Source organism: Mastigoproctus giganteus, chromosome 9 (genome assembly GCF_048544385.1).
Source record: "Mastigoproctus giganteus isolate SK-2022 chromosome 9, ASM4854438v1, whole genome shotgun sequence".
Taxonomy (NCBI): domain Eukaryota; kingdom Metazoa; phylum Arthropoda; class Arachnida; order Uropygi; family Thelyphonidae; genus Mastigoproctus; species Mastigoproctus giganteus.
Genome location: NC_143583.1, coordinates 93,279,396 through 93,298,900, shown reverse-complemented (window position 1 = coordinate 93,298,900; position 19,505 = coordinate 93,279,396). Strand labels below are relative to the sequence as shown.

Genomic DNA, 19,505 nt, shown 5'->3' with positions numbered 1-19,505 from the left:
TGCAGAACAGATTGAAAAAATAATTTCTTATAAGAACTTGTCATTCAGAAATGAAATTTTGAGCAGTATTCAGATCCCTTATTTTAATAATCAAAGATTATTAAAATAAGGGATCTGAATACTGCTCAAAATGTAACTGATTATGATTACACAAGATGATCAAGGGTTAGGAAGCTAAAAGTTTTTTAAATTGTATATGACAGAAGTTGTAGAAAATTTTGAAAATGTGAAACATATTAGTAATTTGAAAATTATTTTGTACTTTATGTATTTTGCAGGCAGCAACATTTCAACTACCATGAGTAAATGCTGAATTCTTAATGCTCATGACAGAACAAGTCCCCGTAATCACAAAATTCATCAAGAATTGAAAGGCTGTCTGTTCTGTAAACAAGTTACAGAACAGACAGCTTTTCTGTTTTTAAAATACAAGACCCCATTATGACAGTCTATCTGAATTCTTACTACTCATTCAATAAATAATTTAAATGAGTAAATCCCTAAATTTGTTAACAGTGAGACACATTTATCTTGAGTTACCATGCAGTATTAAAGAAAGTAAAACTTTGAATTATTTTAATACAGCAAGAATTTTATGCCCCCCCCCCCAAAAAATAAATTTGTAAACTAAGAACAATCCTATCTTATGTATTTTGGGATCAGCAGGTTGAAATCCTGCTGGCCATAAAGTGGTGCTCCATTAGGTGACCCACGGAGAAGGAAATCTGTTTCTGTCTTGAATATTAAGACCATAGTATTTACTGATGGCAGTTGAAATCTTGCTCACTACAGAATAATACACAGAAAACAGGTTTGTCCTCAATTTACTAGTATACTGGCCATAGACCTAGTGCCATACTGAAATAACTGAGGAGAAATGTAGCTTAAAACTTGTGTAACAGATGGTGCTGTGTGTGTGTGTGTCTAACTGACTGAATATCAAAGGCAAACAATAATCCAATATGGTAACAACGATAGTAGCAAAAGTGTTTTTTCCCCCATGAAAGCAATATCAGTATACAAACAAAAATTCAACACAGATGCATCTAAGAAGCTGCCATCTGTAAACTTGTGAAACAATTTTACAAAACAGGAACTCTGTGCTAAACCTCAAAGAACAGCTGTCTTGACTCAATACATATGTCATTATGTATTGAGTATGCAAGATGTCATTAATCATTGTTGCACAAGTCCCTAAATATCACTGAGACTCTTGTTATCCTAATCTGCCATGTAGGTCTTACTGAAGAATGATACATAAATTTGAATATTCCACCTACTAAATTAGTGCCATCCACTTTTAGAAATAAGCAGACAAAAGGAAGCAATTCCTTATTCAATGGTTTAAATGCCATTCTACAGAAGATTTAGAGGCTTTACAACACACATTTTTCATTTTATAAACCTTACATTTTCTAGTAGAAGCCTCTACAATCTCTTAAAACTGGTTATGGTATCCCAATCACTAAATTCTGAAACAATTTTCTGTTTTTCTTTTTTGTTTTTGTATCAAATAAATGGCAATATCAGGAGGAATACTTCCAACAAGATAAGGCAACATATCATACCACCATACTGCAATAATTGAGACTACCTAAGAGTTTGCAGATTATGTTGCCTCAAAAAAATTTGTGGCCCCTGCAATCACATAATCTGAGTTAATTAGTATTTCCTATGCGATGACCCAAGGAAAAGCTTTTTAAACAAACTGCATTCATCAACATTATTTGAAAGCACTCTTAGTCAACATTTAGGTCATGTTTCTGATATGTGTTGACCAGAAATATGATCTCTCTCTCTCTCTCTCTCTCTCTCTCTCTCTCTCTCTCTCTCTCTCTCTCTCTCTCTCTCTCTCTCTCTCTCTCTTCCCCCCCCCCCACCAAAAAACCCCTGAAATCTTTTAAAAAGATTCTATTATAGGATTACACCATTTTCCAGGAATATATGAAAAAAATTATTATAAAAATCTCATATCTTACAACTTTATTTCTCTAGAAAGAAAACTTAAGAGATTTAACGACTAGATAAATTATTCATGTTGTTGTCGTTGTTTGATTTTTAGGAGCATTAGCAACTAAGGCCATATTGCTCCAGGAATATGCGGTGGTCATTCCCTGACCTTTCCGCATCCTCCTTATTTGGTGGGCACGAGCTCAAACCCCGGTCTAATCAAGAAGCGTGTGCTATGCACTGCTGCTCCTGCCCACCTGGCTATGGAGGCGCCATTTATCTAATTTAAATGGGATAAAATATCTGCAGTTTAGTAATTGGGCAGCACAATTCTGTTTTCGAAAATAATTACTATCAATTAATCAGAAAAAATAAATGCACATGGGGGAGGGTTTATATATAAAAAATATTTTCTCTACGGTTATTAAAAAAACATTTGTGATATACAGTAACCGCCAGTTATAGTGATCACGTTTGCGAATTGAATTTTGATTCTAATAAATGGCAATTCTAATAAGTGAAAATCAATGAATATTATCCATAGGCTATAAAAATAAAGATATAAAGCACATTACACTTTATTACCAATTAAATGATGCATGAAAATTGAAATAATATTATCCACAGGTTAGCAAAATAAAAATAAATTTATACTTACATACACAGCTTAATTTATATACATATTAATTAAATATAACACTTTGAAATATGATTATAATTTTAAATAGGCACTTATTTTAGATTGCTTTAAATTATCACTACAAAGTCTATTTATAGATTTTTCAATATTATATAATAGTCTATATTCACAATCACTTGCACCAGTTTCTTCCAATACTCTCCTCAGGACGGCTATAGCTTCACGAGTTTACCGCTTGTAACTGGAATTCATTCGGGTTCATCTTCATTTTCCTCCTCCTTGGAGAAATTATCAGTAACAGACTGGGCAATTTCTTTTGTTAAAGCTGTAGTAACTACGTGTTTATAACAGATTGTACAAACAAAAATGCCCAATAAACTGAAAACTGCAAATCGTTTTTATTGTTTTATGGTTGTGACCTCTACAAATGTGACCTCCAGAAATCTGCTTCAGAAAAATATCACAGAGGCATTCAAAATTAATTCTTATAACTGAAGATGTGATTCTAATAAATGATGAAAGTGTAGTGCATTTTACTGATTTGAATCGGTTCTTTGAAATTTGATTCTCTAAAGCAGCCAATTCTAATAACAAGTGATCACTATAAGTGGCATTTACTACATTTCAATAATTAGAATTCTCCCTGCACACCTTACATTTATTTGAAGACTGGAATGCAAGATCTGGTAATTCTCCTTTATCAGTCAACTTGAATAATGAATCACTCAACTCACTCTTCACCAAAGCCATTCTAATTCTAACTTTCCTTAACTGCACTAAGGATAACATATATATACACACACAGGTAGGTCCCGTTTTACAATGGTCCATTTTACAACTTTTCACATTAACTGTTTCAAAATATTACCTGAAAAAATTGAAAATAACAAAAAAATCGCAACTCAATAACACATCGCAGCAACACCTGTGAGTCCAAACTCACACTAGGAATTTCTTTTGTTTTTTGTGGAGAATTGTGGGTGGAATGATAGTGATGCCACGAGTTGTTTACGTTTGGTGGGCTATGTTCGTTTCGTTGTGAATTTTCCCTCAATTGTTAACGGGTTACACAGTGTTATTTCTCATTAATAATAATAATGTGTGTGTAACCATGAGCTCTAAGCAACGGGCAGTTTCTGGGCCAAGAGGGATCAAAAAAGAGTGCAAAACGCTAACAATTAAGGAGAAAATGGATGTGATTCATCTCATGGAGTCTGGTGAGCATCGGTCGGATGTGTGTAAGGTGTTGAGTTTAGTGCCTTCTACTGTATCAATGATTATGAACAATGTTGATAAAATAAAGTGTGTGCACACATAGGGATAACAAGTGTGTTATCTTCCTGAACAACTTATTCACGCAGTGAGACAATGGAAAAATTGTTAGTGTTATGGGTTGACGATATGAACCAAAATAACATTCCTGTTACACAGGCAGTAATCCTGGACAAGGTGAAGTCGTTATTTGATGAAATATGTAAGGAGTCTCTGGTAGCACTGAAACATTTACAGCCAGCAAAAGGTGGTTTCATTGGTTTAAAACCCATTCTAAACTTCACAATGTGAAAATGTCTGGTGAGGCTGCTAGTGCTGACGTTGCAGTGGTCGAAGAGTATCCTTAACGCTTAATAGACAAAGGCAACTACCACCTTGATTTAGTTTTTAATGTGGATGAAACGGGGCTTTACTGGAAAAAATTGCCAAATAGGACATACATCACCTGTGAGGAGAGGTCTTCCCCTGGTTTCAAGGTTGCAAAAGATCGATTGACATTGCTTCTGGATGGCAATGCATCAGGAACATTTAAACTCAAACCGATGTTGGTGTACCATTCAGATATGCCGCATGTAATGAAGGGCATGGTGAAGACACGACTTCCTGTGTTTTGGCACTCTAACAAAAAGGCGTGGGTGACTTAGACAATTTTTAGCGAATGGTACACCTCGTCCAGAGGTTGCTCAGTTTTGTGCAGCAAATGGCTTGCCTCCCAAAGTCATGCTGGTGCTGGACAATGCCCCAGGACACCCAGCCAACCTCCAAGAAATCTACAGTGACCATTTGGAAGTTGAGGTTGTGTATTTGTCTCCAAACACAACTTCAATTTTGCAACCGATGGATCAGGGTGTAATTGGGACCTTTAAGGGGTATTATTTGTGTACGACTTTCAAAGGGATTGTTGAGGCTGTGCAGTCTGATAAAACATCCTGAATGGCATCACAAACATTGATTCTGCCCGGGATGCATGAATAGCGTCTGGCGTAAATTATGACCCGAAGCAGTGACTGATTTTGTAAGGATTGAGCCAGTTTCGAAAGTTGCTAAAGATGTTTCTCGCATGGCTAAGGATGTTGGCATTGACAACATTGATCCAGATGATGTTGACCAGTTGCTGGAGTCATGGTGGGCCACTTTCAAGGGAAGAATTGGAGGAACTGACTGTGCAACTTCAAAAACATGAGGCTGACACACCAGATGGAGTGAAAGAGTTGGAGTCAATCAGAACATTAAAAACAAAACACATTCAGTGTTCTTGCCAAAATTCATATTGCATTTTATGAACTTTGTCATAATGATCCTGATTGGGAATGTAGCCATGGCATCCAAAGAGGTGTCAAGGGAAGAATTGGAGATACTGACTGTGCAACTTCAAAAACATGAGGCTGACACACCAGATGGAGTGAAAGAGTTGGAGTCAATCAGAACATTAAAAACAAAACACATTCGGTGTTCTTGCCAAAATTCATATTGCATTTTATGAACTTTGTCATAATGATCCTGATTGGGAACGTAGCCACGGCATCCAAAGAGGTGTCAACATTATGTTGAAGCCCTACTATAACATCTTGGAAGAAAGTAGGAAGTCACGCCAGACGTCAATACAACAGTTCTTGACAAAGAAGGGAAAGAAACCCGATGACCCTCAACCAGGAACCTCCCGTTAATCAGTAGCGGATTAAGGTCGGTTGAGGCCCCAGGCGAAGAAAATATTGGGCCCCTTAAAAAAAAGAGAGAGACAGGGAAAATAAAAATACATGTTAACCATTTTTTTAAATAAATATAAAATATTATGTACTATTAATGTTTTATTTCCAATAAAATTTGAATATAATATATGTATAATATAATTAATAATAGCATAATAATAATCACAAAATTTTGAACTAATAGTTGAACATATTAGTTCAACTAATTTGTTGGGGTTTTGCGTGGGCCCTTCAGAAGTCGGGGTCCAGGGTGCGCTCGCCGTTAAATCCGCCTCTGCTGTTAATGTCACCCCATTACGTCAATGTCACATAAAATATCAGTGAAGTAAATACATACTCAAGCGATGACTCCACAGGGCCAAAGTAAAATTTTATTTTATTAATTGTTTTATGTATAAGTACAAATAAAACATGTGCATTAAATGTATAAAATATTTAATTATTTATAAAGAACAGAAATATTAGTACATACTTGGGAAAATTTTGGAAATTTTGGAACCTATCTCATTCAATCACATTATAATTTGGTCTTGTTTTACGACCGTTTTGCTGGAACCTAACCATGTCGTAAAATGGATTCTACCTCAAATTCTAGCAATAATAGGATTAACTTAAATGACAGTAACAAAAGCAAATATGGTATATGAAATGTATAGTAAAACAGTTTTACTCACCCATCAGCAATAACTGTTATGTTGTATATACCTGGAGTCAAAAGGCGCCAAAAATCACCATCTTTGTTAGTAAATATAACATGTTCAATTTCTTCAATATGAATGGTGGCATTATATATGGGGTTATTATTTTTATCAAAGATAAATCCATTTAGTCCTGTATGAACCTGCAGGAGATATTCTTTTTCTCAAACTGAACTGTTTTCAGCAATAATTTTAGATAGCAAAAATAAATAAATAAATAAATAAAGATATTCTGTAATGCAGTGTTTCCCAATCTTCTATTTATGGGGACTCATTTTTAAGCAAAACCAAAACAGAATTATCTAGATTGCAAAACCAAAACAAATGCTGTTTTCTTTTTGCAATCCACCCCTTACTAGTTGTAACAAGTGTAGTTCTTGTTTTTAATTTATTACCGTATATTGAATCACCCAGGATATTATTTAAGATCCCCCCCCGGGGCAGGACAGTGTTGCAACAAATTGATTGAGAATGGGAAATGAAATGGAAAAAAAAAAAAAAGCTTTATTTTCTACTCTTCAGACTTATAAAACTTACAGGGAATATTGTGTGTACTTTCAATATTCAATATAACTAGTTTTAAGTCATTATACAAAATATAATTATTAGTTATTAAAAGTAGCGGTAAAGAAATATAGTTGTTTCCAGTTATTAGTTATTATAACTGCATTAAAAATATTTAAAAAGCTTCCAGGCCAGTTAAATGGGTTAGTTATTTATTTGTATCCTGAAAAAATAAATGACACTTTCTCTGCACTGGGAGTGGGGGGAAGAGCTCATCTGGTATCCCCCCCCCTTTCCACTCTACCTACAACCAGAGACCATTAACTAAAAATACTATAATAAAATAGCTAAAAATACTCCAACTTCATTTTCTGCCTACACCAAAGCTCGTAACAATTGTATAGCAGTTATTAATCAGTCCAAACTAGATTTCGGACAGGCTAAGAATAGAAAACTTGCTTCTTGTCCAAACGGTAGTTGAGCATTCTGGTCTGTTGCTAAAGCTAATGGCCACAACTTTATCCCATTTCTATTCCAAACTCTGTCAAAACCAGATGGTTCTATTGCCACTTCAGCCAAAGATAAAGCTGACCTGCTAGCATTTTACTTTTCTTCTAACTCATGTATTGATGACCTTGGTAAACCACCTCCTACCGTTCCTACCACCTCCTACCATTGGGGGATATGTAACCTAAGTACATATCCCCCAACTCGTGCCAGTGTCGCAAAATCAAAAATAGAACCTATTATTTAGTTTAGTTTATGCAAACCTTTCAAAGCCGCCTCAATCAGATCACCACAGAAATGTGGTCTCATGATTTTGACCTACAAATCAAATGTTTCTGTAGGAATTAACTAATGAATGTTTTAATATATCTTTTTTCTTTTTTTTTTTTTGTTAATTGTTGGTGCATCGGCTTCTATGGTCATAATGCACCTCCCAAGGTTTTTGCACTACTCTGATCCAAGCCCGAGGCAGGATTTGAACCCACGACTTTTGGGTTGCAAGGCAGGCACTTTACCCACCCGGCTAGCCCAGTCGGCTTTAATATATCGTAACATATACTCAAAAATATAGGTACAAACGTTTAGGGGAGGTAAGTAACATCTAAAGGAATGTAAATTGCATAGGAACCCATAACCGGAAACGTCACAGAAAAGTAGTAGCAGAGGCACAAGAAGCAGAAATGACGCAAGACAGTAATTAGTGGCAAACATTTATTTGACATAATATTAACAATGGAGTACAAGATGGATGCATTTCATGATGTTACAACAGATGCTCGAAGGTTCCACCATGAGACGCGATGCATGCGTGACACCGACACAGCATGGATTGGTGGACACTGTCGAAAACACCTGGAGTTTCTTTGACAGTAGCAGCAGTGCAGACGAGTCTCACCACGAGATCAATTTCTGTCTGCACACGCGATTCATACACGATAGATTTGAGGGCCCCCCTCCCACAGAAAGAAATCAAGGCTCGATAAATCAGGTGAGCATGGGGGCCAGGCAATGGGTCCACCACGGCCAATCCATCGATGCCCAAAATGCCTGTTGAAACGGTCACGAATCCACAATGGGCAGGCGCCCCTTCATGTTGAAACCAAATGTTGCGTCTCACATTTGCTGGAACATCGTCAAGTAACCCTGGTAGAACTTGTTCAAGAAAGATCCGATATTTAGCAGAGTTCATGCGGGATGGTAACAGGTATGGGCCGACTAAGCAGTCATCGACCATACCTGCCCACACATTTATTGCGAAGCGATGTTGTGCCGCATGGGGGCGCACCCCATGTGGGTTGTCATGAGCCCACACATGAGCATTGTGCTGATTGAATAAGCCTTCCCGAGTGAAATAAGCCTCATCCGTGAACAAAACATAGGCCGGAAAATTCGTCTTGAACACTTTCTTGGAGAAACCACTGTGCAAAAGCCACACGTGCAGGATGATCTTGGGGGAGCAGTAACTGAACCCTTTGGAGATGAAAGGGGTATAAGGAATTGTTGTGCCAGATACGCTGTACACTGCAACAAGACACTCCTAAGGCAGAGGCAATGGCATGTGTGCTGGTAGTAGGATTATTCTGGAAGGCAATCAACACACTTTCTTTCATGGTGGGAGTTCGTGTCAAACGTGGTCTGCCTGCACTACTCCTGTTACCTCTAAATGACCCATAATCACACAAATTTTGATGCATACATGCAAACAAACAGTGGTCCGGTACATGTCTGTCTGGGAAGTGTTCTCCATAAATTCGTTGAGTGGTTCGTCCATTGCCCTCTGCTAATGCATATACTAGGTGCATGTCTGCCAGCTCACAGTTCGTATATCGATGCATGCCCTTCGTGCGGCGACTACTGCACTGTCTACCGACTTACGGTGACGTTTCCGGTTATGGGTTCCTATGCGATTCACATTCCTTTAGATGTTACCTACCTCCCCTAAACATTTGTACCAATATTTTTGAGACACCCTGAGTCTTAGAATGCTAATAAATACTACTTTTGTGTTCCTAATGCAAAGAAAGTGCAATTCATTTCTTTAGAACATTATACAGGAATGATATCATATAGAATATTCACTGAAAATTATTTATTTACCAAAATTCATTATTTTGATTCTAATATCCATTATTTGTACTCTTGTTTTGTTTTTTTTTATTATTAGTGGACATTTACCCTGATTCATTATTTTCATGGAATCAATATCAAAAACGTTTTATGACAAAACAACAAATAGCAGCAAATACACCAATTTTCAACAGATATTCGATCTCCATCTGAGTGGTGAGGTCAAGACTTCTGCGCCATAAAGTATGACTGGACAGACACATGACTTAATGTATCTGCACCCAACAGCCTGGTGGTACACAATTGAAAATAAATAGCAGTCTGCTTCTTTTAAAAGAAAGCACTATTTATTTGAAGTGCAAGAGATGTGAAGGGATGCAAAGGATGCCCCTTATGCAAACGTTGTTTGTTTTTATATACTAATGTATAAAATGATGTTAATGCACTACCAGTACAACAGTTCTAATTTTGTTAAAAGAAAGAAATGTATCCACTCAGCAGCACAATGTTTCATGAAACTACCAAATGACAGTTTCATGAAATAAATAAGCCTTCACTCATACTATCAATGGACTTGAACATACAAAAATCCTGGTGAGTGACATATATCACTGAATCTGAGCAGTCCTCAAGAAGAAAAAAAACACACACACACACAAGCTGAAACCGAACAAAGTTTCTGGGATTTTGATCCAGAAGTGAATGAAACTCAAACAAATAATACATATATAAAAGCAGGGAATATTAGTATATTAAAACAAATAAATAATGGCAATAATCCCACTCTAATGTTGAGCTATAAAATCAGATAGCACAAAAAAATTTATAATTAAAAGCATTTAGGCACATAGTTTTTAAATTTTTACAAATTTCTAAATTCCTCAAAAAAACTTGCTGCATGTGGCGTACTTGCTGTCTGAAAACTCACTCACAAAAGAGTTAAGGATGTATAATTTGTTACAAAGAACTAAACAAGAAGTTATTTTCAGCTGAAGTCAGTGCCTTGCCTAAAGTGGTTAACAAGGTTACAGAGAACCGTTGTTACATTATTAATATCATCTCTTTTCATTACTTCAAAAAATAGTTAGAAAAATTCCATACCCAGAAGTTAGGTAATAATGATGCTGGGAATCGAGACCAATCTGAGTTAAAAATCTAACAAAGCTTACAATAAATAATACAAATCTATCAAATATAAAAATGTAGATTCAACTAACCCTATCCACTTTATTCATTTAATTAATAGTGCAATAACAACCTCTGGAGAGAAAATACAGCAATCCAATGAAGCATAACCACTCAACAATAAACAATACACTATTACACTAACATAAAATGTGAACCATCAGTGAACCAGTATATTTGACTACTGAATTGACAATAGAACAATAGCTTGTTCTATTGTCAATAGAACAAGCTATTGTTCTATTGACAATTTTATTTAATGATTCTTAAATATTTAGATGTTCCATTGCAAACTGCTAATAAACACAACTAATATATTTATAAAATAGCATAATTTAAGAAATACCTGATCAATAAAGGATAAGAGTGCATCTCTGTTTTCATCCCAGTAAATAGATAAATCCTTAGCATATGGGTATTTGAAACAACCTAATTCGAGGGTAAGCTCAAAGCAGTTGCTATGCAAATAATTCCAATCCTGCATGCCACCTAATTATGAAGAGATTCATTTATTAAATATGATAAATTTAATAGTCTCTGTACTGAATGCAAAAAAAACAAGAATTTAATAATAAAACAATACATTGGCTTTAAGTAATAACACAACAAATACTACCCGATACCATTAGCAGCCTGTCCTTAACGTATAATTTGTGATTACTTTTACCAGTCTTAATTTTGCTCAAGATCGAGAGAGACAAAACTTACAAAATTTAGAGATGGGGATACCAGATGTCCATCTAATACTGAAAATGAGTTAAATGATATTATGATAACTGAAAGTAGGTGGAAAGAAAAATTGATCCAGCTAAAAGCAAATAAGGCACTTGGGGCTGATGGAATCTATCCAATTATATCTATTAGAATAAGCAGAGGCCTGGAGCAAGGGGTGCTGGGGGTTTCAGGGACTGATGGCAGTGATCATGAAACAAATAAATATATGAGATGTGTTAGGGTAAATAAGAATAAGAATAGGTGCATGTATACTTGCATTTATACCAATGCTAGAAGTATAGTAAATAAATTTGATGAAGAGCAGTGCAAACGGTCTGCAAGAGTAGCTCATGGTATATTGTCAATGATATATAGGAATTTTTCTAGCAGGGATAAGGAGGTGATTATTCCCTTGTATAAGGCAATGGTCAGACCACACCTAGAGTACTGTATACAGGCCTGGAGGCCTCATTTCAAGAAGGATGTAGAGCTGCTGGAACGAGTACAAAGAAGGGCAACAAGATTAGTGAATGGAACAAAGGGGTGCTCTTACGAAGAAAGGCTTAAGTTTTGCAAATTACAGTGTCTGGAGACTAGGCACCAGCGATGTGATCTGATAGAGGTGTATAAAGCCTTGAATGGTTTGAGCATGCTCAATGCTGATGGGATTCTTCCTCTTGCTCAGAATAATCACCTGAGAGGGCATAAATTCAAATTGAGGAAAGACAGATGTAGGATAGACGTGCGGAAATTTGCCTTTAGACAGCGGGTGGTTGGTTGGTGGAAGAGACTTCCATCCCTTGTCGTGGAAGTTGATTGCCTAATAAGTTTAAGGCTCAGCTGGACAGGTATTTCGAACGAACAGAGGGGTGAAGTGGAAGTGGTTATTTTATTTATTTTTTTTTTTTGCATAAGCTTGCTTTCTTGCATCAAATGCCTCTACTAATGCTAATGCTAAAGTCAAGAGAAGGATAAATTTTGAATATCCCAATTTGTCTAAAATGTAAATTAATGAACCAATGTATACTCCCCACCATGACTTATGGAAGTGAAACTTGGGCACTCACTCACCAAAAGAATGGAAAAGAAGCTGAGAACTGTACAGCGAAGAATGGAACTAATTGTATTAGGAAATCAGACTGTTAGATAAGAAGAGAAACACACGGATTAGGCAGCAAACTCAAGTAAAGGACATTCTTAACAAAACTAAAGAACAAAAATGGTCTTGGGCAGGACACGTAGCTCGAAAACATGACAGATGGTCTAAGCAAATAACAGAATGGTAACCAAGAGGAGCTAGAAGAAAACCTGGAAGACAACGACAGAGATGGTCTAATAAAGGAGGTAGCATTCTCATATATGTTCTTCAAAATCATAATATATGGGGTATCTATGCCTTGTCTTTCCAGTGCCCAAAATTGATGAATGGAGTCGAATGCCTTTTCATAATCGACAAATGCCAGGCATAATGGTGTTTTATATTCATTTGCTTTCACCATTAGCTGTGATATTATGTGAAGGTGATCCATAGTTAAGAATCCTGTCCTAAAGTCACTTGCTGTTTCAGTTGATTTTCATCAAGTATTCTTTCTAATTTTAGTAATGACCCTTGTGAAAAATTTGTAGATGTGGGATAACAAGCTAATTGGTTTATAATTTCCAATTTCTGATTTATCTCCTTTCTTATGCAGCAAAACTATGATTGCATTATTCCACTTCTTAGGCATCATGCCTTTTATAATGCATTTTATGAAGAGTCTTTCCAGTTTCTGTGTCATGTCTCTTCCTCCTAATTTTAACAACTCTACAGCAACTTCATCTTCCCCCGGGGCTTTCTGATTCTTCATTTTCTTCAACACATGTTCTACCTCATCAGGAAGGATATCAGGTATGTTATATGTGTTACTAATTTGTGATCCATCTTCCCCTCTGCTGACATCATTCCCTCGTTCCTTGTATAATTCTCTATAGTAGTCTTCTGCTATTTGAATTATGCCTTCTCTGCTATTTATAAGTACACCATTGCTATTCTTCAGTTTCAGTATCATCTGTCTTTCTGTATTACTGCTCATGCCTGCTGATTTAAGTCCTTTGTTTTCCCTTAATACTTGTTCTACTTTTCTTGTGTTAAATCTTCTTATGTCCTATCTGAGTCTCTTTCTAATGGCTTTGCATAACTCAGTATACTCAATTTTATCCTTGTCAGTGTTTATTCTGCTCTTCATTTGTCGTCTTCGGTTCATCATGACAAGTGTTTCTTGACTAATTTTTTTCTTCTTTGGATTTCTTTTTCCCTCTAGGTTTCTTGGGCTTTATCACTTTCAGAAAGTTGTAATATTCCTCATCAATATCTTGGTCCTGAGCAGTCTGCAGAAGATCAAACTTGTTCTTAAGTTCCAGTCCATACTGCTTTTTCTCCTCTTCTGTTATCTCAAAGACCTTCGTATTATTTATTTGAGTCAGTTTTTTCCTTTCTTTTCTTACATCTATATTAAGTGTGCATCTTACCATTCTGTGATCACTTCCAACATGTTACTGTCCTTGTTCAGGACAGTAACATCATTCACAATATATCTTCTGTTAGTGAGGATGAAGTCTATTTCATTAGTTGTTAATCCATTTGGACTGTTCCATGTCCACTTTCTGTTCACCCTTTTCTTGAAAAAAGGGTTTATTACTGACATTCCTTGAGATTCGCAAATTCCAAGTCTTTCACCTCTTTCATCAATTCCAAAATTTTCCTACAATTCTCCTTTCTGCACTGTTTTGTCTCTTTCCAACCTTCGTATTGAAATCCCCCATAATGATAGCGTAGTGGGCTTTCTACACATCTAGAAGACTCAATTTTAGTGTACATTTCTTCAACCTCTACATCATCATGGCTCGATGTTTGTGCATAAATCATTATAACCTTTAGCTTGTACAGCTTAGAAATCCTGAGTAGTAGTTTTGACGCACCCTTGGTGATGTACTTTTGAATTCCAAAATGTTGTTTTTATATCTTTATGGACCAGAAAGCCAACTCCACCTTCACTCCTTTCACTGTTTCCATTGGTGTACAGCAGATTTTCACTTGATAAACTTATAAGTGATTCATTTCTTCTTCTTGTTTCAGCCAAACTGATGATATTTCAATTCACATTTTCTAATTCCTTTTCCAGCTCTAATATCCTATCTTCACCGACGAGTGGTCAAGTTTAGTTTCCATGCATGGCAGCTTGGTCGTATCCAGAGATTCTTAGCACCCTCTGCTTCCACTCTGATTCTCTCGCTGCCATAAGAGGGGGAGTGAAAGCCGCTGGGGACTGAGGACCACTTGTTTCGTCATGCTGTCATGTGCTGGAGGGTTTGGTCTTTTCTTCCTCATGCTGACCAGGCATCTTGAAGAGAACCCCTCTACACATTCGTTGCTACCTAAGTGACGTAACAGGGATAACCATCAAGAAGGTGTGCGTGAGTGGATTTTAGGGAGGCAGGCCAACCAGACTTCTCCTGAAATAAAGATATTGGATCCATTAGTGTTTTAGATTGAGTGTCTGATAACACAAAGAATGCCTGTTCCCCTCTAAGCTCCTCCTACTCTCATTATACCTTTGATTCCAGCTAACTCACACCACACAGATTCTGTGCTAGTATTCATAACTTCTAAATCTGGGACAGCTTTTGTCACACTTGGACTGCTTTTAATAAGAAGCATAACCCCACCACTCTTCTATCTTCATCATCCCCTATTTCTGGGTGACACCACGTTTCAGTTAGCACTATTACATCAGTATTAGTTGTCCTAACCAGGAGTTCAAATTCATTCATCTTACTGACAGCACTCCTGACAATATTCTATACACAGTAAAGACTGAATGTTCTTGTACAGTTTATTACACACACACACACACACACACACACTTAAAGCAATTTAAACTTGTTTCTTTAGTATGAGCTTATAGCTAATTTGAAATGTCACTACCTTCTGAATACCTTGCCAGAAGGTATATGGCTTCTGGCAAGGTATTCAGAAGGCTTATCTAGATAAATATTGCTTATCTTGTTTGTTGCAACAAACAAGATAAGCCGTATTTAGCAGTTACGTGATATTGAACTGCGGTCACTCAATTATGTATGCTGTGCACGCTCATGTTACAAGTTTCTGCATCTGGACCACAGTAATCCCAGGTTAAACTCTCAACTGTGGGAGAAAGGAGAGGACCATACTCAACACTGATGAAGATTTAAGAATTCTAGATCAGGAATGATGAATTAATGCATATACAGTAAATTATACAGGCATATGCATATGTATAAAACCATTAAAGTGCACAGAATTATTCAATTAAACATCAACAAAGTTTTCACTAGAAAGTTTCAAGTATCTTACCTATTTTTAATAACCATAAATATTATTAACTAATTTTAGTCAGGTTTCTTTTTTCTATAGAACAAAAATTTTATTCTAATACAGCCCAATATGAAGATCTCTAAGAGTGTAATAAAAGCTACTTGGACAACAGGTTGGTACTAGCAACAGAACACAACTTCTGCCAGTAGGATAAAGAGGTAATTATCCTATTATAAATTGAGATTAGCCCACATCTTGAAAATTGTACACAGGTCGGAAAGTCCGCTGATGTTGACTTAAACGAAAGGGTAATAAAGAGGTGATATAAATAGTTGCAGATGAAAATAGATAGTCTTACAGGAAGATTAAAAACAATACAGACATGCCTCTCTCTTTTGGATGAATCAAAAAAGGAAAAAATATAGCAGACAGATTCAAATTCACACTTGATTGGATAAGTCAAAATACAAACAGGGAAACATTTATTTAAATTAACCTTCAAGCAAGTAGTGTGGAAAAAAAAATTCAAGAGCAAGAAGCATATAGTTGACTTTATACAGTAAATTTTTGTGAGATAAAAGGTAAGGAATAGTTAAAGGTGGTGCACTTTATACAATTATTTCTTCTATATTTAATAATAAGAACAAAAATTCTTTAGCGGGGCATTCAATAAATTATCTACTTTCCCATAGTTGTATTTCAATAATTCATGATTTATCATGTTCCTATATATCTCAACTTTTACTTCAACATTAATCATACTAATTTTGATCCCACTATGTTTTTAGGTTCTGCTACTGTAACAGAAAGAAGGAACCTGTACCAAATTATGTATTTGCTGAAATTAGAGCATCGTTCAGGCATCAAGTTTCTCACCAAAGACCATTCATGAAAGGATGGTGGCTGTGTATGGCAACAGTGCATCTTCAGAGTACCAGGTGAAATTCTGGTCATAACAATTCAAACGGGGTAGACAGTCCATCAAAGATGATCCACATCCTGTGACAGCAACCACTCCAGAAATGTGCCAAGCTATGGAAACCCTTCTGCCAAATGACAGATGTTTAAAGGTATCCCAAATCTCTAGGGAGTGTCACATATCTGAGGGAACAATCATAACCATCCCTCGTGAATGTTTAAGAATGAGTAGGGTCAGTGCAAGGTTTTTGGCGGGTCTACAGATTTCTTATCCCTGTGCAGGAGCAAGGTGGTAGATGACTTTCATCAATCGGTGAAATACCACCACTTTGCTTATTGGAGGCTTGAAGTGGTGAAACCCATGTTTAGTCTCTAGAGCAAAGTTTGCGGCTCCCCCCCCCCCCATACTTCTCCTTTAACCCATGCACGGCACCAAGTACTATAGGTTTTGATACCTTTCGTGTTTGGGGTTTTCATTAAAAAAAAAAAAAAAATTCAGAGTACAGCGTTGTGAGGAGAAGTTAGAGCTTTATGGAAGGGATCCTGAAACTTTCATTTCCAGAATTGTTATGGGTGATGAAACATGGGTTCATCACTGGGATCCTGAGACCAAGCAAGAATCAATGCAATTGAAGCACACAGGTTCCCCTCCACCCAAAAAATTTCGGATACAACCTTCAAGCTGGGAAGATTATGACCACCACTTTTTGGGATGCTGAGGAAATTTTGTACATTCACTACTTGGAACACAAGCAAACAGTCACTGGGGAGTCACATGCATCCCTACTGCATAACCTAAGGGATGTCATAAAGGAAAAATGCTGCGGAAAACTAAAAAACTTTCCAGAGGTGTGCTGCTTCTTCAGGACAACACACCAGTGCACAGATCACATGCTGTTGCTGCTACTTTGACTTTACAGAACTTACCAATCCATCTTACCTGCCAGATCTGGCTCCCAGTGACTATTCCTTGTTTTGTAAGTGGATGTCGCTTTGCTGATGAACTGATAATGAAGTCTGCTGTTTCTCCATTCTTTAATGGACAGGATAAAGAATTTTATTTGTCTGGAATTTCCTCATTGCCAACAAAATGGTACAAGTGTACTGAAATTCATGGGAGTTACATTGAAAAATAAAAACAGTTTTTGCTTCTATCTCATTTCCTTCATAGGTAGGTAGATAATTTATTGAATGTCCCTCATAACAACAACCTTGTTATCAAAAAAAAAAAAAAAAAAATTATTCCTTGAAACATCACCTCCAGCGGCGAAGAATGCAAACAAGTAAACAAACACAGGTACTACAGAGAATTTTTTTTTATAGTATACTTTCACAATGAAAAAAAAATAATAATAACATTCAGACTGAAAACGAATATCATACAGGAAGAACACCAAAATTTGTGCTGTGAGAAACTCTATCCAAAACAGTTTTCTTCCCTGTGTAGTTTGTTCCAGCTTTCTTGTTTAGGCATCAACAGGATTTAATAAGAAAAAAATATTGCTAATTGTTTAGTAGTTGTATTGATTGAGAGTTTAGCCTGAAAGTTCAGCAAGACTACAGCCTCAACCTATGTAAATATTCACTTAACAAAGAGGTTAGAGCAATTGCATCATGTTTTTTCGTAAGTGAATTACCAAATTGGTAAAATGGTATTATTTTATTGTATCTCATATTGTGAATACCTTCACAATGAATTGCCTGATATTGCACTACCTTGAATAAGTAATGCTTCACCAATGGAGAAGACCATTGTTACTTATTCTCGGTGGATACCACCACCCAGATGGCCATCTCCATTGGTGAAGCATTACTTATTCGAGGTAAGGCAATACCAAGCAACTTGTTGTGAAGGTATTCACTATATGAGATATGATAAAAATGATGCTATTTTACCTATTTGGTAATTCACTTATGAAAAAACATGATGCAATTGAACTAACCTTTTTGTTAAGTAAGAGTTTAGCTTAATTATTGCATAAACTGTAATGCTTTTTACGCAAAATTGATTTGATAACAATTTATTGCTGTTATTTATACATCACATACCTCAAAATCAATTTTAGTACCTCAAAATCAATTCCTAAACATCATCAATGCATGCATGTCCACACAAATACATCCATGGTGAGACAATATCCACCAAAGCAAGAAGTAAAATTAGTTATAAACATAAATATGCAAGTCATGAATATTATCTTTTATAAATCAATACATGTTATTCTAAAAACATCGTGCATTAAAATTAATTACCTGCAACATTGTACCATGCAGCTCCATTGGTAATTCCATGTGGAAATGACTCATTCTTTTCTTCCTTACAGGGTAAACCCTGATGCATTGTCTTGTGATTCTAGAAAAAAGTATTCTTAACGTCAACGTAAATTTCCAGGAAATTATTTCATTTTTTATTTGAAAAAATAAATATATAAAATTAATAAGAGGAGAATAGCATTAGTAGAGGCATACAATGCAAGAAAGCAAGCTTATGCAGCATCAGCCAAAAAAAAAAACCACCCTCTCATTTCACCCCTCCATTCATTCCAAATGCCTGTCCAGCTCAGCCTTAAATTTATTCACACTATCAACTTCCACAACAGGAGATGGAAGTCTGTTCCAGCAATCAATTACCTGCTGGGTAAAGGCAAATTTCTGGACCCTCTATTCTACAGCTGTCTTTCCTCAATTTGAATCTATGCCCCCTCAGGTTCTTAATCTGAGCACAAGAGGAAGAATCCCATCAGCATTCAGCGCACTCAACCCATTTAAGGCCTTATACACCTCAATCAGATCACCTCACATGTGCCTACTCTCCAGGTGCTGCAAATTGAAGAACTTAAGCCTTTCTTGGTAAGCACACCCCTTTGTTCCCCTTCTTTGTACTCATTTTGGCAACTCTACATCCTTCCAAAAATACGGCCTCCAGACCTGTACACAGTACTCAAGGTGTGGCTTGACCATTGCCTTGTACAATGGGATAATCACCTCCCTGCCCCTGCTAGAAAAAT

At 36.3% G+C, this 19,505-nt stretch overlaps 1 protein-coding gene across 1 annotated transcript in view; it reads right to left on the bottom strand.

The window, feature by feature from the left end:
* LOC150080550 (carboxypeptidase D-like) overlaps positions 1-19,505 on the bottom strand; it is a 297,430-nt gene that overhangs the window by 191,938 nt on the left and 85,987 nt on the right. Inside the window, 3 exon segments of the mRNA XM_090380730.1 lie at positions 6,246-6,412; positions 10,879-11,021; positions 18,751-18,850. Coding sequence (XP_090236856.1) covers positions 6,246-6,412; positions 10,879-11,021; positions 18,751-18,850 — 410 coding nt within the window.